Source organism: Chenopodium album, chromosome 24 (genome assembly GCF_948465745.1).
Source record: "Chenopodium album chromosome 24, dcCheAlbu1.1, whole genome shotgun sequence".
In the NCBI taxonomy this organism is placed as follows: domain Eukaryota; kingdom Viridiplantae; phylum Streptophyta; class Magnoliopsida; order Caryophyllales; family Amaranthaceae; genus Chenopodium; species Chenopodium album.
Window position 1 is genome coordinate 30,899,022 of NC_137857.1, and position 25,029 is coordinate 30,924,050.

At 34.4% G+C, this 25,029-nt stretch overlaps 1 protein-coding gene across 1 annotated transcript; it reads right to left on the reverse strand.

Annotated features, from left to right (window-relative positions):
* Positions 1-946: 946 nt before the first annotated feature.
* LOC145611492 (uncharacterized) lies at positions 947-15,501 on the reverse strand. The gene is made up of 13 exons (XM_081666824.1): positions 14,881-15,501; positions 13,523-13,639; positions 12,169-12,236; positions 11,868-11,973; positions 9,352-9,423; positions 8,785-8,844; positions 8,318-8,447; positions 8,002-8,192; positions 7,660-7,844; positions 7,437-7,564; positions 4,390-4,655; positions 2,094-2,334; positions 947-1,792 (listed from the first exon to the last, which is right to left on the reverse strand). Exons 1-13 carry the CDS (start codon positions 15,148-15,150, stop codon positions 1,134-1,136), a joined length of 2,493 nt encoding a protein of 830 aa, XP_081522950.1. The 5' UTR covers positions 15,151-15,501; the 3' UTR covers positions 947-1,133.
* Between the last annotated feature and the right edge of the window lie 9,528 nt (positions 15,502-25,029).

Sequence of the window (25,029 nt, forward strand, 5' to 3'; positions counted from 1 at the left end):
ATCAAAATGTTTGTGTGGCGTGGGTTAAGAGAGGCCCTGGCATCTAGAGATAACCTTGCTAGAAGGGGCATGAATGTTGAAATAATTTGCCCAATGTGTGGGGATCTAGCTGGAAATTGTGTTGCCCATGGTTTAGCAAAAGCTTGTATTTTTTATCCTAGTCTTAGAGTTTGGATGGAAGATTTCCCTAGTGATGTAATGGAGTATGTGTTGGCTGATTCTAGCCATATTTAATGAATAAAAGCCTTTGCTTCCTGTCAAAAAAACACCCAAAGGTTATTTAACCATCTAAGCCAATTATCAAGTATGCTATAAACATGAAATAAATACTTCCTCCGTTCTTTTATTATTGCACCACCTGCCTTTTTAGGAAGTTTCACAAATATTGCACCATTTCCTCTTTAGGAAAAAAATTATTTGTATTCACACTATAAATGCCAACATGCCCTTTCCTTTTCACACTTACTTTTTAGTTTATCAATGTCACATGGGTAATTTTGTATTTTTACCTTTCTTACTTTTTTCGACTACCAAAATATTTGTACTCACCCCTATGGTGCAAATATATATATATATATATATATATATATATATATATATATATATATATATATATATATATATATATATATATATTTGCACCATAGGGGTGAGTACAAATATATATATATATATATATATATAAAGGAAGTATATATAATTGATAATCACAAAATCTAATTAAAAAAAATAATAAAAAAAAAAGACATTAAAAATATCAAATACATCATCACAAAGAATTATTGAAGTAGCAACCCTGTACAACTCCCGGGCTACACACACTAGTTTATGAATGAAAATTGTAATTTTTACTGAAACGAATGAAACATAAATACTATTATGTTATAAAAAATATATATAAATATATTAATCTAGATCAATCTAGTAAATGAATATTCAAGACAAATAAAACAGGACCTTAAAAATATATATAAAGGTACATCGTACATGCATACATCTAAGCCTCAAATAATTTCTTTTAGGTGAAAAAGCTATTGTTATGATGTTATCTCACCAAAAATATAGTTCTATTTTTCAAAAAATTCATAAAATAATCTCCAGGGAAAATGAGTTTCATAGTTCCTAAGAATATTCTACTCAGAATCTGAATCTGAATCTGGATCTGCATCAATGATATCAGGAAATGAATCAGATAAATCATCATCCTGCTCTATCATTGGCATCTTCAATTTGTTATCCGGAGCAGCAGTAACTACATATTCTACTTCTGTTGTTGAAGTTATAGCAACATGAGAGCTGCTCACTGGTAAGACAACAGGGTTGTCATCATGGATAGATGCTAGAGATGATTTATTACTCTCTTCGCGAAGTTGCACATCTACCATTTTTCTGTCAAGAGAAAATTTTACTTTACTGGCAAGGTTTGCTGGTTTTAAACTGTCATCTCTCTCCATTGGCATCACGTCATCAGGTAAACCATTGACAACATTGGCCTCTTCATGATTTCGATGTCTGGTAACATCTAGTGAATTCTCGTCAAACGGCATATCTTTGTGAACTCCACGAGCAGGAACGCCTGATTCAAGATTTTCTTCCTTGTACATTTCATACAGAAAGTTCTGAGGTTGCTTGTCTGTAGGAACACCAAAATCTGTCCTCCCAAAAGAATAGCTATTGCCATTTGACAGTGGCACATCTATTAGAGGAAGTGCCCTAGGATGTATTAGCACTTCTAAGGCAACAAGAGCTTGAGAACAAAATTCAGCAACCTTGGTTCCAGAATTTTGCTTACCTGTTGAAACAAATGACAACCAAAATACAATTACATTTATTTGAAATTATGACATTCAGACCCTTGCTCATGTTGGCTATGCAGGCAAATCCAAAACATGTCAGACTAGTGACGAAATTTACCAAAACAAAGAATTTTAAGAGCAAAATATCGAGACTGACACTAGACATGGAAGATTACTGCACACTAAAGGCAAACATACAACAGATGGAGATCAATGTTGAAAGACAAAAGCTAGAACTGTGGAAATAAATACTATACTGAGATGAAGGCACAAGACACGCACACCTACATTAATTACCTTTATGGAATATCTCAAGACCCTTAGATAGATACGGTGGTCGATAACCAGCAGGGGAAAGAATAGAAGCCAAAAGTGCATGCAATGCCACAAGCTGGAAATCCTCCCAGACTGCCCTTGTTTCCTTACAATGGAAAGGCTTTTCATCATGGGTCCATCCCCCTTTACAAGCATTTGTCGCAACTTCTATCATAAGATCATCAATTCTCCTGCGCCAGCTATCACAACTCAAAGCACCACCCTGAGACAAACAATACCTCATGTAATTTAGATGGGATATAATCAATACTTTCAAGCAAATACATTTCAGGAAACAAAACTCTCATGATAGTATTAGAGCATCAGTGCATTTAGACAATTCAAGAAACAAAAGTCACAAGATCGAGCATGACCAAGAGGCAACCTTACACTGCAGAAACAGCTAACCATTTTTCTCCACCACACAAATTTTTTATCATACACATTATATTGATGACTCCAGTTTACCTCTGGATCTAGAACAATTAGCTAGCATGATTTGTTGTGGCCTAATAGATTAAATTTCACCTAAAGGAACTTTTTTTCATATCCATGTAAAAGTGGCAATCAGAATGTATTGGCATGTACCGATTTTGCAAGTTGCTATTAAGAAAGAATTTCAATGACAAGAACAGGATCTAGAAATCTCATCAAGAAGTACCAAAGGTCAAAAGAAAGTCACAAAGTCCAACTTCACATCTTGCAGGCTTTTTGCAATAAAGAAAATAAGACAGCCTAAAATAAAGGATGGAAAGAGGCTGAATTGCAATTATTTGAAGGATAGTTCTGTTGGAAACTTGTAGAGCAAGGGGAAAGAAAGAAACCAGTTACTTTTGTCAGAGCAGAGCTTGCTGATGTGATACATGTCGAATTGAAATTCCATTGTTAAGGCAAAGTAGAAATGGAGTCTACATAAAATTCCAAATGTAATTGATTTTGTAAATAAACCTGCTTAATTACAACCTCAGCCTATGTCCTTAAGTGCATTAGTGACATTCCCTTAGTGTCCTTTTAATACCCCTCCATGCCAAAAGATGGCCCCATTTCCTTGTTTGCTAACAAGACACAACTACCAACCTTCTCAATACAAGCCTTAAAATTTTGAAAGGAGAGGAATGTGCCAAATAAAAAGGGAGAAAGGGTAAACACATCTTCATAAAACATCCAGTTAATCATTACTACACAAAACACTATAAATAGATACATCATGCAGGGAAAGAGCGAAGGCAAAGAGAAATAATGGACATTGGGCAACACATCTTTATAAAACATTTAAATAATCATTCCTGCACAGAAAATACCACAAGAGAAAAAATGGAGAAAGGATGGTCCTGCCAAATCATCCATGAAACCAATGTCATTCCTATTGCCTACGCTGCACTTGATGGGGAGAAGGATAAGCAATGCTATTTTCATGAACTTCACGAGAAAGAAAATAAGCAGAGACTCAAGTTATCACTAACATAGTAACATGAATCCCCATTTACCATGCTGCCTCGTCTAGAACCTCCACAAATTCTTATGGACAGGGTCTTGGTTGTTCCTATTCTTCGTACTTTATGTTGGCCACTATTTACCTCTTACATAAAGAAAAGCTTCTGAATTATAGGAATCCAAAATGTTTAGGCCTCAGTTAGCTTCTCTCTCCAGCCCTCCTCCATCTTCAGTCAGATGGAAGTACCATCTCTAAGGTAAGGACTTCTGGTTAGTTAAAGCATCACCTTCAGACACATGGACCAAGAGGTTACATGTAAATTGGCAACAGAGAGACTAATTTTTTCCTTCCTACAAATTTTGCTATTTTGCTTGAATTCTCTTCGTGCAGTTCTTTCACAGATATAACCTCTATTGGAAGATATAATGACGGGGAACCATGTGTAATGGAGATTTACCACATAATTTTTTACTACATGGCAATCTTTATTTTTCCATTACATTCAACAACAGGCTAGTTTTAAGATATACATCCTCTTATTCTCCATGATCAGCTTGGAATGAAAAAAAATCATCTCACACAAGATTCAAATGCACACCATAATCATCCCGCCATCCATTCTACATAGCTAAAAGGTATATCATTTAGGTATCTGAAAAGAGATTTTTGAAAATAATTGTTTTTTTAAAAAAAATAAAACCCTAAGGATAAACCATCATTGTAATTAATTCAAACTACACAACATTTAGCAGAAACGGCCAGAGAAGGACCATCAATTCTGCCAACAACTACCAATTAGTAAGGGGAGAAAAGAAAACCACACAATGTGGTAGCAGCACATACCATCACTACAAGAGCCTCCAGTGTTTCTAATGCAGCTTTTTTCAAAGCAATTGATGCTTGGCGGTCTTTTGGTTCTGAACATAACAAAGGCTGCTGTTCTACAAACGGCCCAGTTAAAGCTCCATGCTTTCTCTTCTTCTGGAGAGTCTGTGATACTTTAACATGTGACTGCTCATCCAAGGGTCCAACATCATCGATAGTATCAGCAAACTTCAAATCATTAAATATATTGTCGATCACTTCCTCAGAGATGTACAGTGCCATTCCTGATTAATTTTCACATAAAAATTAGTCAAACAATAATCGATAATCATCAGAAATATAAAAACATATTTAAGAGGTAAATAGCAAACAGCTTAGGAAGCAGTAGCAAGATCAACATCAACATAATCCTAATATCACTGAAAATGGATCCTACCCATACAGTGTATTTGAGGTTGAATGTATACAGTCTTAGCCTTGCAAAACAGAGAGGTTGTTTATATTATATCCTCTTCTGCAACTTCACACTAGATAAGACATGATGACAGTTTATTAAGCCTTTTTGATTAAGTCCATTATAATCCAAAGCCCATTATAAATAACACTAAGGGTCAATTAGAAATAACACCCAAATAAACATGATATTATCCAAATTCCACCTTGATTCCACTCTCCAATGAGATTGACTAAGAAATTCTCTACAAAGTCAGCACGGAAAGAAAAATGGAAAAAGAAAAAACTCAGCTTATTGAGTGTACCTCATTCTACAATAAGCAGTATAACTTTGAGTGTCCCCATAGCTAGACTTAAAAGTTGTTTCTAATCCACATAAGAATGATAAGATACATTATTGGAAATAAAACTAAAACAAGTACAATTGAAAAATGCAGACAAAGAAGATTCTGCAAATTTAAAGTTCCAAACTGCTTTATAACCAAATATTGATACAAAATTTGACATTCAACATCAATAAGCTCAAGAGAAGCATACCAAGTCAACTTCAGTTAACTAGTGAAATTAGGCGAGGTAACACATGAAACAGGTTTCAGAGGAACAGAGATTAGATAGTAGTATCTCCAAGTTTATAAGCTGACACTGGCTCAAGGATGCAATAAACTATTAACAATGTCTTCTTTGGTAACATTACTGGGATGAAACCCACACATTTTGCTTTGATATTAGACTGACAAACATATACACAGCCACCCTGTCTGGCTAACGCGTTGTGGGACTAAAGTAGTGTTGAAGCTAATCCATTCATTATAATTAAAACTCAAAAAGTCATCCACAACACTGGCTAATATGCAGTTTTGGCAACACACATCTTCCTTGTTAATGACAGTATAAGGTATCATCATAATAAATAATAGATAATAAAAAACCACATCACTAATATTTAAGCAATTATTTCAGATAACCAATTTGGTTTTACACCAAGGAGATCTACTATGGAAGCAATCCATTTGATAAGACACGTGATGGAGTCTTATAGGGTAAAGAAGGACCTCCATATGGTTTTTATTGATTTAGAGAAAGCATATGACAAGGTGCCAAGAGAGGTACTTTGGTGCAATTGAAGAAAGGTTTCCCACGAAGGTACGTGGACCTGATTAAGGTATGTATTGGGATGTGTCAACAAATGTGAGGACATGTGGAGGGTTGATAGAAGATTTCCCTATTACAATTTGATTGCATCAAGGACCAACATTAAGCCCTTTTCTTTTTTCAACGGTTCTAGAAGTAACAAGGCCAACTAATGATTAGGTTCCATGGTGTATATTGTTTGCGGATGATATCATTTTGGTGGATGAAACTAAAGATGGGGTTAATGTCAAATTGGAGCAATGGAGGCAAAGGTTAGAATCTAGATGGTTTAAGCTAAGTCGGAGTAAAACTGAATATTTGGTATGTCGCTTCAGTACACACAGGCACACAGGGGGGAAAAGCGATGATGTAGTGAGTTTGGACAAAAAGGATGTGACCATGAGTGAGTGTTTTAAATATCTTGGGTGAAGAACGGTGGCACTGATCAAGACATGGCCCACGGGATTAAGTCGAGGTGGCTGAAATGGAGAGCGTCCACATAGTTTTATGTGACCGAAGCATTCCTTTACAGTTGAAGGGGAAATTCAATAGGATTGCCATAAGACCAATGTTCTCTATGGTACAAAATGTTGGGCTTCTAAGAAGAAGCACATAAAAAAGATGGAGCTTACGAAAATGCGCATGTTAAGATGGATGTGCAGAACACTCTAAGAGATAGAATCAAAAATGAAGTTATTTGCAAGGAAGTGAATGGCGCAGGAATGTAAGACAGAGACCCCACGGTGCACCGATACGAAGAGCGAAAGAGTGGGATCATGAAGAGGTTAAACGAGGTAGAGAAGAACGAAAATGACTTAGTTGGAAGGAGTTAGGAAGGATATAAAGCATATGGATTTGCATGAGAATGAGGTATTTGATCGTAAGGTGGAGAAGTAAGATTTTTGTGGATGATTATACGGAACAATTACTTTTGGTTCATGTAGCCGACCCCACTTATGGGATTAAGGCTTTGATTGATTGAATAAAATTTAACCAATGATAGTTGATGCCTAATCAAGCAAAATAGGCCAGAATTCCAAACATATGTCACAAACTAGCAAAGAGTAAAATGCCAAACTAAAGCATCTATCTCCTCATTCTTTTGGCATTAAGACTTTGATTAAATGATTGATTGAAGCATCAATCTAAGAGTTATTTTGCTGCTCAATACCAACTGGAAAGTGCCAAAGAAGGAGAAACAAAAGAAGTAATTGAGGCTTTCCAGCCATGGTCACTATAGCTATATAACTAGGATGACAATTGACAAACTAACATAAACAAAAACAGGATTATGATCCAATTCCAGGTTAGCATATAATGTTTCAAAGCGTAAACATGCTAAGATTGAAAATATGCAAGGCATTATAAGCATCTCCACCTGTACACACTGCATACTTCAACTTAACAGAAGAGGCGGTATGAAACACTTGCATAAGAATTAGACAATAATAATATTCAGATTACAGATATAGAGAACCTACCAGCACCCATGGAGATTAATAAAGCTCTGATTATGGAGTAAACTTTAGTTCTCAGCTCAGGCATGCGGCATGTTTTGAGATATTTCATTAGTAACCAAATGATGTCTGCTGCATGAGGTAAAAGTTGACTGAAAAACAAAATGGCATGAATGAGCATAAACTCCAGCAATTCAAGCATCATAGCGGAACTTAGAGCTCCTAGGCAAAGAACAGCATGTTCTACCTGCGTAATCCCTTGATAACTGCAGCAAGAACCTCCAACATATTTAGGTGTAGAACAGGAAGTTGCAAGCATACAAACTCTTGTTGCATTGCAGTTGTAAATGGCTGTAAGGCTTCTGGCAAAGACCCATTGACCATCAACACCCTTCTAATTATGGCCAGTAATGGGCATATAGGGACTATTACCTGTGCTTGATAAAAGAAAAAGGTATTAAAAGTAGCGATTAATAGTCATCCAAAATTCTTAGACAAAGTCATTGAAAGTCCTAATCCAAAATTCTTAGAGAGTATATGTTTATGTATCTACTAAATTCTTTTAAGAAAATAATGACTGCAGAATTACCTGAACAGGAAAAGAATTTGTGAGCATCATGCAGCAGCACTGCATCAGTGATGAAATGGATGAAATTAGCATTTTGTGGGACCTCCCTCCAGTGTTAAATGCTTCTCCTGTCATCATATTTCCCCCCAAGGTTGGTGGAGGGTCTTTCCCTGGTGGAACCAATAATGTAACAGCCTCCAAACGTCCTCTTTCTGCCGGTAAAAATGAAGCCGTGATTTAGGAAATAAAGAAAACAAGTTTTATTTTTTCAAAAAAAAAAAAAAAAAAAAAAAAAAAAAAAAAAAAAAAAAAAAAAAAAACAATTGCTTTTTTTTACCTTCTTCAAGGCCTTCTAATGTGCTATTTAGAAGAGCACTCAGAGACAGCAAAACCTTTTGCATCATCAAAGACCAGCTATCCTCGTCTCCTTTTGATTTTGGAAGTGAAGCTAAGCAACAAGATAACTTCTGAATACATGGAAAAAGAAGACAACTGTCACCTAAACCCATACAGCCAAAACTATACTTCCTCCGTTTTCTTTTAGATGCAACACACATTTTTTCACGATATTTAAGAAATGTGGGGTTCACATGATATTATACACTTTAAAATGAGATGAGTGGTTGTTAGGAGTGTAATTTAGAGGGCCATGTACTTTAAATAGGGAAAATAGAATTGTTTTTCCCTAAAGTAACTTTCCTTTAATAGTGTGTTGCAAGTATTGTGACATTTCCTTTTTAGGGAAGTGTTGCAAGTAAAAGAAAACGGAGGAAGTATTATAATGTTACTGCAGAAAGCCCACACCTTTAGCACATTGGCATTGCAGTCAGCAGACATGATTTTAGACACAATAATTTCTTCAGCCTGCAAAAGTAGCTAAAGATCAGTTACATGTAGCCTAGACCTAGATCCTGAATACTGTCGACTAATATGCTAGGTTAATCCAAAGTAGTAAAAACTTGTGTTGAACAATTGCCTATAAATAAAGAGACATGTCCTTCAATATAAGCAGAGAAGTAGGAAACCAAACTAAGTTGCGGAAACATCATATCAAGCTAAGTAATAGGTTCCGGCTCTAATTTGCAGTTCCCCAGCATACAACAGAACTTTTAAGATAAGGCACAAAGTGCATTAACATGAAGGCTGGCAACTCTTTCATTGAATTTATATGTGAAAAATCAATAGTTCTCTTCAGATTAAGGGTACTATAAATCATAACACTTTACAAATCTATGGTGAAGAACGTATTCTATTACAGGTAGATTCCTGTTAGTGTAGTTGCATAGATTCTAATGATAGCATTGATGTGTATTTTGGCAGTTAAATATGATATCACTATGAAAAGTAGAGTCTCAGAAAAAGTAAACTCACATTGTCATGATGGCGATGAACTGAAGGAGGGAAATAATTTAAGATGGTCAGCAGCAAATGAGCCGCTACATCCTGCAAACAATCATCAAAGAGTAGGAAAATGATTAAATAAAATATGAAGCATAGATCAAATATTTGACTGACCTGCCATCTCATCCCCACAGACCACAGACCACAGACCACAGGCCACTGTCTGTTATAAACTACCTCCATTATTTACATGTTCTACTTGCTTGGTGATATCTTAGTGTTAAAAGGCATATTACTTTTCCTATTACTTTTACTACGAATTTGGTACTACATAAATATTTTTTTAAAAAAAAAATAAATAAAAAAAAAAAATTAAAAAAAAAAAAAAAAAAAAAAAAACGTATTCAGGGGTCAGTGGGGGGGCATGTGAGTAGTCTATAACTACAACTAAAACTAAAACAAAATTACAAAAGTCAGCTGGTGTCTTCTAACCTCAATATTGGACACATGTCAATTATTCCTTAACTCCTTTCCCTCCAAATTTGCATTCATACCCTTTTTAAATAATGGCTTACTATTCATAAATAATTATCAAAGTTATAACTACTCCCTATAACCAATTACTAGAGATCAGATTAACTACACTTTGCAATTAATTATTATAGTTTCCTACTCCCTAAAATAAGGTGTAAATTAGCTTTCTTTGATATTAAAATTTAAAATTAAACACTAAAAGATGGAACTAGTATGAGTCATATGACAACTTCTATTCCTAATGATCTTAACTAAACTCTTGCCATTTATTAGCCACCCACTTGTCTAAAGTTTTCATTTTTAAGTCATACAATAATAATACAAAGTATAAGTTTATCATTGAAAATATCTTAACAAATTAAGCAACTTAATTTTATTTTTATTCTTACTTCATTTTATTTTTGTGAAAACCGCACGGGGGTTACCTAGTTAATTACCAAAACAGAAGGGAATTCATAATACATAGAAACATATGGGAGAAGAATAAAGAAAAACTTCAAAAATTTGGTCGATGAAGAGAAAGAATTGAGGTTTCTAGTTTCTGGACCAAAAAAGAAGAGAGAAAATGAAAAAAAATGCCAGAGAAAGATAGGAGAAGAGCAGATCGAAGTGAAAGGAGAGCAGGTGGAAGTGAAAGGAGAGGAAATTTGACCAGGGACTGGCAATATCTGTCACAGCCATCAACTCAGCCACTGTTATTGTTATTCCTAACAGATTTGCAGTTATAATTTTGTTATCAAATTGATGATTATGATTTACTTCCTCCGTTCCACAAATATTGCAACAATTACTATTTTAGGAAGTTTCACAAATATTGCAATATCTATCTCTCTCTCTCTCTTTTCATCACAAGGATTGGTAAGATGGTAACATTTAGTTTCACAAAATATTCTTTCTTTGAATTCATCTCAAATTAACACATTCATGCGCATTCCAACAAAAGACAGCCAGGCGTGTCGCCTTGTGCCTCAGCAAAGGTGCATCAAGACGCACGCCTTGTTGCGTTTTGGAAAACGATTTGCCTTTCACATTCAAGGCAATTTTCTCTAACATGGGCACACTTTATAAAATTACGCTTGGTGTGGATCCGCAATCTAAGATAATTGAAATAGTTGGGTAGGTGTTTAAAAATATAAAGGGTATTTTACCGATTTTGGCTTTACTATTGACATGTTCCACTTTGACCAATGTTAGTGATCTATACATCGAGAAAAACAATCATGCAGAATTTTGCTAGAATTGTCTCAATACTCTCAAAATCTCGATGTATAGTTTTGAATATCAAGCTTTTGGGTAAGACTTATGAAAATAGAGGAAATACATATACGACGTATACTCTCCACCGTAATCAAGGAACTTCATGTCAATGAACCTAGTGAAAGACTAATGAATTACAACAATGATTTTTCTCACAAAAGCATAAAAACATATAATTAAAAAAAAAGGCATTAACATTCTCACACTAATAATAAGATAAAGAATAGTCCTTAATAACAATAATATGCTAAAGGACCCAAGAAAAAAAAAAGGGTGATCAAAGGTTTATGAAAGAAACAATCCTATCAACCAAACTTCTAAGGTAGTCAGAAATTTTAATTTAGCCAGTCTTGTGCAAGAGTCATAAAGGAAATAGTGCATTTTTAAGCCCGCTTAAAACATGGCATTAATTATTCTTAAACCTAAAAATCCCCACCCAGTTAACATAAACTTATCCTAAGTAGTTTTCTCCTGTCTTCTAAGTTATTGTATGCTGAAGCTCAATTTCATTAAAAGGAACACTAATGACATTGTCTATAATACATACTCCACTTTGAAACACGTTTTTAGGCAAATGCAAACACTATATACTCATGGGAGTCTAAAGTGACTGGTAATACTATGCTGCCACATTAATTGAGATTGAAATTTTAACACGACAAGTATAACTTCTGATATAATAAAATTATAAAATATAAAATAAATAAAAAAGGCTGAAGCAACAAAAAATTAATAGCAGAGATATAAATACTAACTGACACGGTCTCAGTCACATCCTCACTGAGCATCTTGAGAATTGGCTGGACAAGCTTTCCCGCATAAGAGTTTCCATCCTTCTTTAGGTTTGAGAATCTACCAAGCCTGGTTCAGGACATATAATGAAAGTGTCGTAAGCACACTGCAATTAGAAATTACAAGAAACATATTTAGATAAAGTAATTAAGCTACTACCAAGTTTCTGTTATCAAAATTCAGGACATAACATTTTCAATTTCTTTAGAATATCATGTACAGAGAAGCAACAGCACTGATCAGATTAGAACAAGAAATGCCAACCTTGTTAGAAGATCTGACACAGCAGCACAGGAAGATACCTTGACAAATTGTGAAGCTCCACTAGATGGCTGCTTAAGACATGAGATATAGACATTAAGCCATTTTGTCAAATCTACTTAAACGTTAACAGGATAAAGTAAAATAGCTTAACAATGGAACTATCCAACACCAAGTGATATCTGTTACTGTGATTAGTTCTTTAACTGAAGTAGGGTTGTAGACCTGGAATCTTTCAACAACATTGCAGAACCTTCTGCAGACTGTATGCAAGTTTTAAAGCTACTAGTAGCATAGATTATGTCAAATATGGAGGAGATTTTATCAATTTCAAAAATTAATTTTATCCCCATTCAAAGCTATGTTAAAAAACAAAGGGTCATCTATGGATGGTAATACACTAGTATTTCATCATTTTGAGTGGAGTTAATAATTTAATTTATATTAGGCACTTCTTTTTCGAGAGACAATTTAGGTGCTACACACATTCCAAAATACTTGCACCACTTGCCTTTTTCATCTGTTTACGAATTTGCACAACACTTTCTATTTTGGCATGTGACCACTAATATTTTCATGTGTCTCCCTTTCAATAACGCAATTGCATAAATTTTTTTATTGTTTCACTCTCCCATCAACCTCACTTGCACTGTTTTCTATCGTTCCTCTCTCTCACACAATTTCTTTTTTTAAAAAAAAAAATAAAATAAACAAAAACAGCATCAACTTCACTTTTTCACATTAATTTAATTATTTCCATGCACTACCCAAAACCCTTCCTAAAACTACGTGTAAGCTCAAGTGTCACGTATATTCAAAAATGGAGGTTGTACTTGAAGCCTTTCTTATGCGATACCTAAAAACAGTTCAGTTTTTGAGGTCTTTTTTTCCAAGACATTCACATTCCACATAGAATAATTGTTAGAAAGTGTATGTTTCCTTCATTTTTATATAAGTACAACATTTTGACTTTAACAATATTCACTTAAGAAACTTTGACCATCATTGTGACTTTTAAGTATTGTAAGAGATAATATAGTCATGTGGGCTCTTGTTAGAATCATCTCGATATATAACTTCAAAACATAAAATATTAATCATATTTAATAAATGAAACTTAAAAGACATTAATGTTCAAAGTTGTGCATTAGAAGTGTGAAAGTCCAAAACTTGCATTCTACAGAAACAAAGGAAAAATACTATTACTAGCAGTGGAAATAATGTAGAGGAATACAATGCCTTCAAGATTCATAAAGAAAAAATTCGACATATTCCTCTCTTTTTATCAAAAGGAAACATGGCCTTAACATCTTTTTGCATATCCTCGTAGATATTATGATTCAATAAATTTGTTCACCTGAATATGCGATAGAAGCACATTAAACCAATCTGAGTGTGATTTTAAGAAGCGTGCAGAGCTACATTCCATAGAAGTCACTCCAAGTAAGCACACTCCAGCCCAACATTTATCTGGCTAGAAAATGAATCTTCAGTCATTCATATGCATTTACTCTCCAAAAAAAAATAATAATAATAATAAATCAAACTCTGGAAGAAAAGTGCATTGGACTGCACATAATATAACCTAGCATAACATCAATGAACCAAGACTACAAGACAATATTTTTTGACAGTGCGAATAGAGTAATGTAACACAAACACCAAAAGTTCAAAAGTGTTTGGAAACAATGTTCATGATTCAACTCTACAGCCGTAAACTTCTTGAATAAGTTTAACTAAACCATTTGTACATGGATTACTAAAATAAAATCAATGATCGTGTTGAATTTTTCTTTTAAAAAAAAAATTGTGAAGCAAAGTCAGGTTTGGCACTTGACAGTAACATCAACTGATCCAATATTATGTTTTTGCACTGTGATTATGAAAAAAAAAAAAAAAAAAACCCTCATTGGAATATAGACAGGCAACACTTTATACATTGGAGCACATGAATCTCTAATAAAGTACACAAACAGAATTCCTTGAAAGAAAACGGAAATCCATGTAACAAAAAGTAATAATCAGCTTGTATCCAAATTCAACAAAACACAATGCAAACCAACTCCATTGGTGTAACCCACATCTTCAAAGCCTTGCTTGAGTTAAAATACTCTATCATTTCTACCGAAACAATTTCTTACACTCATAGCCAACAGCTAATACTCCTCTAATATAAAACTGAAAAAGGTGCAACCCCCACGAACTTCGACTCAAGCAAAACCAGCCGTTGACAGCTTCTTTTCAGAGGTTTCAAATACGCAACGCAAATGCAGGAAAACAGTGAACTAGTAAATCATAATGTTAACTTAAATTCAACTCAATGAGCTAATTCTCAACACAGAAACACTCAAACAAACCAAGATAATTATAAAAATCAAGATTTCAATTTTCACATTATGTTTTTATAAGGTCCCAACATTCAACAACAATAACCAATCCCACTAAACCACTAGCATATGCCGAAAACAGTCAACTAGTAAATCATAATGTTAACTTAAATTCAACTCAATGAGCTAATTCAAACCAAGATAATTATAAAATCAAGATTTCAATTTTCACATTATGTTTTTATAAGGTCCCAACATTCAACAACAATAACCAATCCCACTAGCATATGCCAAAAACGTCATAGTACTGAAAATATCAATATCATTAACGAAATTTAAGCATTAAGCATTGAAATTAAAAAACATTCAAATGGGTTATAAATTATACCAAATCACTTCGACAAAGAATCAGAATTCGACGAACCCAAGCATCAACAGCAGAGTTCCAGTCAGAAACATGCTTCTGATGAGCAGAAGAGGAGGGAATATCTTCGGAAAGAAGGGTATGGATTTTGAGAGTGGAAATAATGGTAGAGATTTCAGAAGGGTTACGAAGTGGGCGTGTTTCATCGGGAAGTTGGTCTTTGAGAAGAATGCGTAGCAAACGAGGTTTCAAGGCAACGTCGTTGAGGTCTTTGCTGTGGTCGAAGGCCGCCATTAGAGAGTGTGGAGGTTTCACAAGGAGGTGAGAGATGAAGGAAATTGGGGTTTTAGGTGGTTTGTTGTTAAACCCTAATACTTGAGCAAATAAAAGGATTGGTGTTTAATTTCAATTGCAAGCTTGAATTGCATATATTTTTTTCTGGACATTGTATATATACCACTGCTAAAGGCCATGAATATGGGTTTAATTGGGAAAAATATTATGAACGTTGAGTTAAGAATTCTAAGATCATAGTTGCAATTCTAAGAAATAAATGAAGGGAGAGGATTAATAGGAAAAAAAAAAAGTAAAAGTTTCTTCATGGATAATGAAAATAATCTTGCTTTCGAAGAGAAGATGGATGGGCTCAATTTAGTCTACTGACTGACAACAAACAGCTTTATACATTCTGTAATTTTTTTTTTTTAAATAATACAGATTTTTTTTAAAAAGATGGGGGCCCCACAAAAGGGGGGCCCTGAGCTGTCGCTCAACCAGCTCCTGCTAATAGCCGGGCCTGTTGGTGACGATAAGGTGACCTTGACAAATTTCCATTGATTTTACTAATTTTTTTTCTCTTTCTTTAATCACATGTCTTTCCCCTTTCTTAATTACAATTTTGAGTTTTTATCTAGAGGACGTTACAAGGCTCAAAGTTGTAAATAATATGAAACATATGTAGATTAATTTAATATTTTTTTTTTCATCTAATATGTTGCAAGGCTAGCACTAAAGTAACAAAAATGCTCACAAGAGATTTCAAATAATGCTTAAAACTTGAAGGTGCTGGCTTAAATGTACAAATAAATTAGATGACATATTTATAGGCATCCAACTTTCTAATCCCTAATTCTAGAGAGTAGAGAGTCATGACCTCCTCAAATGGAGATCAGAGTTCTAGACTACAACTATTTAGATAGTTCCCACCTCTAAAGGAACATATATACATATTGTTTCTGGAAAACAGAGTTGCTCCTGGGAGTCTTAAAGTGTTCCTCGGGGTTACGGTAATGATGTCAAGATGTCTTAAGGCAAAGTCTTAATAATGTCCGAATTTCCCTCCGCTATGCCTTGCTGTCCGAGAGCTAGGCCTGCAAAAGAGAGAAGGTTAACTGCCCCGGGGGTGTGACCCGGGAAAGCCCCTCCGATGCTTAAGTCAGCGATCGTACTTTAGAGAGAGAAAGTAGAGAGAGAATTAGAGAATTAGGAAAAAGTTACCATTGCTAATGATTGGAGAGCTATTTATAGATGTACTTTCAGGTGGCAGAAGTTGTACTTAGTTGGATGGATTAGGGGTAGATCCGTACTTTGTTTTGACTAATGATGGGCTGGATAATGGAGGGGTATTTTCGTAATTCTAGGTCAATGGGCTTAGGACAATAGACTTAGCCCAAACACATATGTAGAGTTTTCTACGCACATCTATTGCCTACAATGTATAAGAGACCCCTAGAACATTCTAGAACATTAAAACACTTAGGTACATTCATAAAACTTCCTAAAGACATTCTACCAGGAACAGGGCCTCAGTGATGGGGCCTCAAAAATAGGAGAAAGGTTTTGTACACTGCTTGGTGAAGTTGTCGCTGCTTTCCTTTGAGCTCAACCTATCTGAAATAGTAACATACTAAGATGAATGCATAATTAAAAGTTGTATCATTGATATCTAGTCTTTCCTTCACAACATTCCCTTGGCAACATTGCTGCATCAGTTCCAGGCTTCCCATAGAAACAGAAAATACTTGAATGCTAAGTGAACATTAAAAGGGAAAAGTCGAACAAGACCCTCTTAGCTTGGATCCTTATAACCCCAATGGTTGGAGTAATACTTTGTTGTTATATATAATTGTTGTAAAGACTGCAAACAAATAATTGTAGTGGTGAATGGCAGGGCAAGTCTCCTTTGGCATGATGGCAATTATGCATGGGCAATGTCCGCATGCCAAAGGAGAATCGCACTGTAATTCACCAACCTCAATTTCCAACGTTGCTCTTGCTTTGGGACGGAGATCTGAACAGCTATTTAAGCTACTCAAAATGCTCCCTTTGATGGGATCGTGCCAAAATGAGGAGCATATGCTGAAAAAAAAAATACTGTTGATGTTCCTTTTCTGACTTTCTTTTGTTCGTCTAGACTCTATAGTTCGACTTAATGTTCTTTACTTAGTAGAGTTGGTCCCTAATCTGGATTCAAGGCTAGATGTACATCATATTCTACTGTCATATTCCCTTTTACATGCTCGACTAGCCAAAGTTGTCACAACATTGAGAAAGCTAGTTTATGCTGAATAATAATATGCTGCCTTGTTGAAATATATGTATAATAAAGGCATAGCATATGCTACGAAACAATTCCAATTGAGGAGCTCTTTCTCATTTCCTGTTTTTTTTAAGAAGTTGACAAATACAACTGCCTCTTTTTTTGGTCAGCACTTTATCAGTTATTATTGATGGTGAAATGATCAAACAAGTCAAGATGGTTCTGATTTGTTATTAAACTATCATATACTTTGTATATACCAATAACACAAATAAAGAATATATTTTAGGACTAAGACTTTAATTTGTTGTTGTTATTGAGTAAATAAATAACTGTATCAAGAAATTATTGCATTCCAAGTTCATATGTTAGAAAAACTGACATTAACATTCGAATTACACCCTGAAGCTGATGATTTAGTTAAAACTAGTGATTAATAGTGTGCTACTGTACTGTGAAAGGTTCATAAAATAAAGAAAAAAGTGAATTACGTATAGCTAGCTGAAAGAAATAGTTTCTTAAGCTGTGAATAGACTTAGCCATTAATTTCATTGCCTGCTGAAAACCGACGTGATTCATCTGAATTGAATTTTATTACAAGAAAATGACAGATTTTTAGTTGGTCTCTTAGATAATCCAGCATGTTATATAGAATTGCTTCTTGAAGATGTTGACTTGGTAAACATTTGTGATCAATACTGTAATGTGAAAAGGTCATAAAAGGGTCCCTTAGATCGTTAATTCAGCATGTTATATATTGGCAGATTATAATATGTAGGGAACAGATCATGTATCAAATGAAGTATGTGTGTAATTTACATATTTTTTTTTTTTTTTCAAAAAAAAGCGACAATTAAATTTACTATCACATTGAAATTGAAGCTTTAGAAGAGCAAATACTACAAAAAAAAAATCTATAAACAAAGAAGATTACAGTAACTGCCTATTGTTCAAACACGATTTGGCCAACTACTTTCATTTCTTGAACAAGTTGATTATCCATTTCAACAAGTTTAATGACCTGATCTGATGTAGAGTATCAGGATTGAAAGAGAGGAATATACAACATTATGTCACTAACTATTGCAATAGACAATGGTGGCTCTGAGAACTGCACAATGCTACTGTACGAGTAAGTTATGAAGCTAAGTAGCTAGTAGCCTTGGCAACATTGTTAGCAAATCCACATTCAGCTTTACCACTTCAAAAAAGTGGACTGTAATTTATTCCAATTAGCCTGTACAAGTCAAACGAAAGAAAAATATTATGCAGAGTAACTAAAAAATCTAGCATGATTAGAATCAGTGTGTGAGTAACTATCTGCCCTCTCTAGTACTGTCGACAAGTTGATGTAAGGCATATACCAGCCGCAACAATGATGGTGAATGGCAGGGCAAGTCTCCTTTGGCATGGCAGTAATTATGCATATGCATTGTGACTGCATGCCAAAGGAGAATCGCACTGTAATTCACCAAGCAAACATTTTCTATCTTTGCTCTTGCTCTGTGTTGGAGATCAAATGAGAACGCGCTATTTAAGCAACTCTACATGTTCCCTTTACTGGGAATGTGCTAATATGAGGAGCATATCCTGAAAATATACCAAGGATGTTCTTTCTCCCTCAACTTCAATTTTCCTTTTGTACATCTAGGCTTTATGGTCAGACAATGAGATTTAGTGTTCTTTAACTTTGTAGTGCCGTGGTAGTCCCTACTGTTGATTCATAGTTTGTACATGGTATGACCACTAAGCGCGTATAATTTGACAATCAAAAGCAGTCATGAAAATGAGATTAAGAATGTGATTCTTCAATCCCTACACCACCCCACATACACACACTTTTGCTGTCTTATTCTCTTTTCACAAGATCGATTTGCCACAAAAAATCGAGGTGCTAGTTTATGCTGTATAATATGCCACCTTGCTCTACATTACGTAGGGAAATGTTATAGCATATGCTAAGAGACAATTCCAATTGAGGATCCCTTTTGTCATTCCTTGGTCTACAAAAGTTGCAACTGTTCTTTGGCTTCTTTTTCCTTTTGCACTGTATCAGATTTAAATGTCCCTTTATGATCAAAATATACTCTTATTAAAGATTGTTAAAGAGGATCAAACAAGTCAAGTGAACACTAATTTATAAAATCGGATGTGCTTAGGAAAATATATATGAGGAATCTCAGATAATTCTTAGGAGAAGTTTGCAAGGATGTGATTCAATTTTGAGCATCCAGGACTTAAAAATAATGACTAAGTTTGTTTGAAGTATTATTGGCTTATGTTCATTAAATGATGCAAAACTAGATTGTCCTTTAGGAAAGATGAAAATGTTATGTATTATTAGGGACTTGAGTGTATGAATAAATTTGCTTAGGAATTTCTGCATTATGTTATTGTTTTACATTACTTATGGAGCTTTACAGACAAATTAACCCATAATGATGTCGAAACAGACGGAGAAAAGGTATCTAATTAGTGTAAGAAAATATTATAGTTGAACAATGCTAGAGCAATAGATATGGATATGAATCATATATGTTAAAATCAGTATGACAGTATAGGTGGTAAATCTTTCGAGTCCTGAAATAAGAATGAATTGATCATAAGCGCTAAAACCAAAAATAGAATTTATAATCTGCCCATACCACTGCAGTAGCAAGATGTGAACATAAGAACATCTGAACTAATGTGTTGATGTTGTTCAAGGAGCTCTGTTTCTACCAGTTATCAGGAGTAACTATTGCATGATCATGGACCAATTTCTGTAAAAACAATTCAGAGCGATAATCACTGTTTAATGTGAATGGTGGGAGCATTGGTATTAGACCATGCAATGATTTTTCCTTCATCTACTTAGGACCACATTCGTCTTAAAAACAACATGTTGATGTGTGTGTGAAACCGATCCCTGCTTCTGCTTGATGAAACCAGCATTGATTTAAATGAACTTTGTTTGAGTTGTAGGCATATTTGCTTCAACTGTCATGTAGGTAGTGAGAATTGTAGTATTACAATTGCGATATGGAATCTCTTGAATTGGTGTTCTTTTTTTAATAGGAATTGCTTCAAATATATAGTATAGCTAAATTGTGCAAAGAGTGTCTCTATTAGGGTCTAATTTATGTAATGTGTATTATATAATCCAATAATTTTAGAGGTTACAACTTGTAATACATGAAATACATGTGTAATTTACCAAAAAAAAATAATCATGCATTAGTCTGCTACCATCTCTTGCAGGCTTCAGTCAAAACTTGAGGAAATCAAATGTTCAGACTTAGTGAAAGCCTTGCTTTGAGCTCGGAATATTGCATATTTATTTGCAGGAGTTTACAGAAATACAGGGTTTGGTGAAGTTTGTGTACACTGCTTTCCTTTGAGCTTCACCTATCTGAAAAAGTAACTTGAATGTGCATGATGAAAAACGAGTATGTGACTTTGATGAAAAGTTGGAGAAGGCATTCCCTTAACAAGGTATTGCTTCAATTCCAGGCTTCAATTCGCCGAGAAGCTGAATAACTACTTAAATGCCAAGAGAAAATTAGTCCAAATTGACCTGTTCAATGAAAATGGAAAAGAGAAAAATGATGAACATAAAAATTAGTATGAAAAGGATCATAGAAGACTACTATCCAATCCTGTATCGAACTATTGATTCCCTATACTTTAACCTTTCTTATACTCCTTGGATCATTGTAAACTCAATGGTTGGAGCTATACTTTGTTGTTAAGGCTACGAACAAATTATTGTAGTGGTGAATGGCAGGGCAAGTCTCCTTTGGCATGGCGGAAATTATGCATAGCATTGTCCGCATGCCAAAGGAGAATCGCACTGTAATTGACCAAGCTCACATTTTCTATCTTTGTTCTTACTTTGGGTAAGAGATCTAATGAGAGCGCTATTTATGCTACTCAAAAATGTTTCTTTAAATGGGATTGTGCCAAAATTGAGGAGCATATGCTGAATTGAAAGATATGCTATTGATGCTCCTTTTCCATTTTCTCCATTTGTGAGCCTAGACTTTCTGGTGAGATTATATGTTGGTCCCTTACTTGAATTCAGAGCTAGATATACATCAGATTCTGCTATCTTATTCCCTTTTACATGCTCGACTTGCCACAAAATGCAGAAGCTAGTTTATGCTGAATGCTGAATACTATGCTGAGAAAGACATATCATATGCTAGTAAACAATTTCAATTGAGGAGCTCTTTCTCTTCTTATGGTATTTAGAAGTTTCAACTATTGCTGACTCTACAATTGCTTCCTTTTTTGTTTGTACTTTATCATTAAATAAATGTAGATGATAAAATGAAGATCAAACAAGCTAAGTCTAGCCTAATCTGATTTATTATTAGATTATTATACATATCAATAGCATAAATTAAATGAAGATTATATTTAGTTACATTAACTATTAGCTCATCATCAAAGGTATTCGTTTTTCAGGATAATTTGGGTTATACCATGTTACTGGCTTACTGCCCTACATATATAGATTCTGATTTTTACAATTATATGATTTTTCACTCTAGCAAGTAGTTAAAATCAGTTAAAAAACAGCAGAATAGTTGGAATCTGATCCTCTTAGTAGTCCTCTATTCCAGAGGTTTTGTCGTGATATACTTGCTGTGGAAACTATGTACAATTTCTAGCATCATTATGTTTGAATTCTAAGCTTTAACCTGTGGACTAGTGAGTAGTGACCTGATCAGTTATTAGAAAGCTAATTGTGTTATTAAAACTATGGTGTAGCTGAATTACTGCACAATTATACTTTGGCATGACGATCCTCAGTCATTTATCAGTTTTTGCATTTGGCACTTCCGCTTTATCAATAACTATATGTCTATATTGACACCAATGCTTGTACATATGCTAATCTTAAAGGTGTAAAAGTTTTGTGCATGTGAAGATTTTTACTTAAAAATTGCTACACATTTTATTGATTGGGACAACTTTTCTATTTAAGCTCTTGTTCTTAATAAATTTTGTGTAGTTTCTCTGACAAAATTTTTGCTGCGCCTTCTGCTTAATGTTGCTTTATCAAACCTAGAGAATATGATAATGTAAAAATATCAGTGTAAGAGGTGAACTTAAAGGAAGTATGACTGAATAAAAAAAAAACTGAACAATTCTTGAACATAGTGTAGGATCTTCCTGCTTATGCTTGTTATGGATCATAAACATGTATTTATGAAAGTAAGATTTGCTCATTGGCTCATTGCTGACTTGTACTTACCCAGGACATCATTTCTTACAACATGTAGTTTTTTTGAGAATTGGACTAGCTCGCCTTTGGTACACAAGACTAAAAAGAGACATGTAGAGCTTAAACTCAGCTCAAAGGTTGAAGAACAAATGTGCACTTCTTTCTTACACTTGCGACTGATTTTACATTGATTTGGTTGAAGTATATTCTCACCAAAAAAAATAAATAAATAAATAAAATAAAATAAAATAAAATAGAAAGAGAGAAGGAGAGAAAAAAAAAATATGTTAATGTGTGACTCGTAAAGTCGTAAACGGGGATCGATAACGTCAAAATTGAAGAGGAAACAATGAAGTGGACAAGTGTATGGCTAGGAGATATTTGTGGACTTTAAGTCCATGCATGTAATAATGCCTATAATCCAGTACTACATGTCATGATGATGCCTACAGTCTAGTCTTACATGTCATGATGATCAGCCTACTTGCTTTATAGGTGTTGACTTTTGTGAACATGTAATTATATAGTACATGTGGCATTAGGGGTGAGCAAAAATTCAGGGTACCCTGATCTGGAACCGGAACCTGTTCGGAACCGCAGGTTCCAAGCCCGGAACCTGTTGAACAGGTTCCGGTTCCGGGTAATAAAATTAGGAACCTGTTGCAACAGGTTCCGGTTCCGGGTAATAAAATTTTGGACCTAGAACCTGTAGGGTACCCTGTTAGTACATGTTCCCTATAGGATACATGAAACCGAAACCTATATGGTATTGAATATTCTAGACAATTAGTGTTGGTTTGTTATATTTGAAGCAGTTTACTAAAGTTGTAAGCTTTAATTGTGAACATCCATTTTTAAAAATATAGAATTGTCACAATTATCAAGTAACTATTAAGCTTACTTTGAAAAACAGGGTACCCTGTTTAGGAACCGGAACCTGCAGGTTCCGGTTCCGGTTCCCAATTCTTAGGAACCTGTTGCAACAGGTTCCGGTTCCTATTTTTAGGAACCTGTTGCAACAGGTTCCGGTTCCGGGTACCGATATTTTTATAGGGTACCCTGCTACGCTCACCCCTATGTGGCATGCATCTAATACATACTTGTACACTTCCCTAGCTTGTATGGTGAACCTAGTCTCTATATATAGAGAAGGTTACACTAGAGTTTAACTCACCCATAAAACTCTATCCTTTGTAATTTCCTCCTTGGTTCCTTCATTATAGTGAACAAAGCTCTCGAAATCCCAATATAATCAAGTTGACTGAACCACATAAATCCTTGTGCATTTTTGTTTATCATCTTTATTGCTTTCTCGAAATATTGTCCTTCATCGATTTTATTCCACACTAATCCAACTCATTTTCGCCTATTTCATAACAAACTAGTTGAAGTATATCCAAAATAACCTTTCTTAGTTGGGTTAAGATGATATACTGATGAGTGATGGGTGATGTCCTGTTTTATTACATGTTTAATAATAAATGTCCATGACATTCATAACTCAAACTTACTTTTATTGTATTTGTTTTCCATTATATTGTCACTCATTAATTTTGTTTGTGGTGTAAGACGTGGATTTTATGACATAATTTAATGGAGCTTCTAATGTCTTACTCCCTCCGTCCCAAAAAAAACGTCCCATTTCGCCAAAACTTTGTCCCTAAAAGAATGACCCATTTGCATTAAAATACCCACCAATTTGCTACAATATTTGTGCAAAATTAGCTTCCCCATATAAAAATTTGATTTTCCATGTTATTTTATTACTTTCTCTCTTTATTTTTTTACGAACCCCATGTAAATTTATCTTTTCAATATACTTTTACTTCTTTTTACTTAACTTCCTTAATACCCGCGTAACCAACCCAAATGGATCGTTTTTTTTGGGATGGAGGGAGTAGAATATTTCAAGGAACAGAGTATTTTTCTTTTTTCTTTTTTTTTTTTTCTTTTTTTTTTTTTTTTTGAATATTTCTAATCTATTAGCCCTGCTCAAATACAACGTAGTTCATGCGCTATTGTAGTCTGAAGTAATCATTATCACAATATACTTATCAGCAATTAATGGATTGAATCTTGTGCATTTCTCCATTGAAAATAAAAAGTCTACTTAGAAAATTTAGCATTATGCATTGACGGATTAGGCGCACCACCAATTCTTATAAGAAATATGACCATTATTTGAATAAATACTACTAGTATATTCATTCAACATTTCTACTTCATTAATATACAAACTTTAAATGACATATGTTGACAGTCTTGACACTAGACGTTTTTTATACATATACTCTTAAGTGGCCACTAGATAATGGTTAATTTATGACAATAATCGATGTATAATCGGTTGTACATTAAGAATATGTATGGTATAACTAGGATTATATATTTATTTTTCTCATATGAGTGTACTAGATAAAGT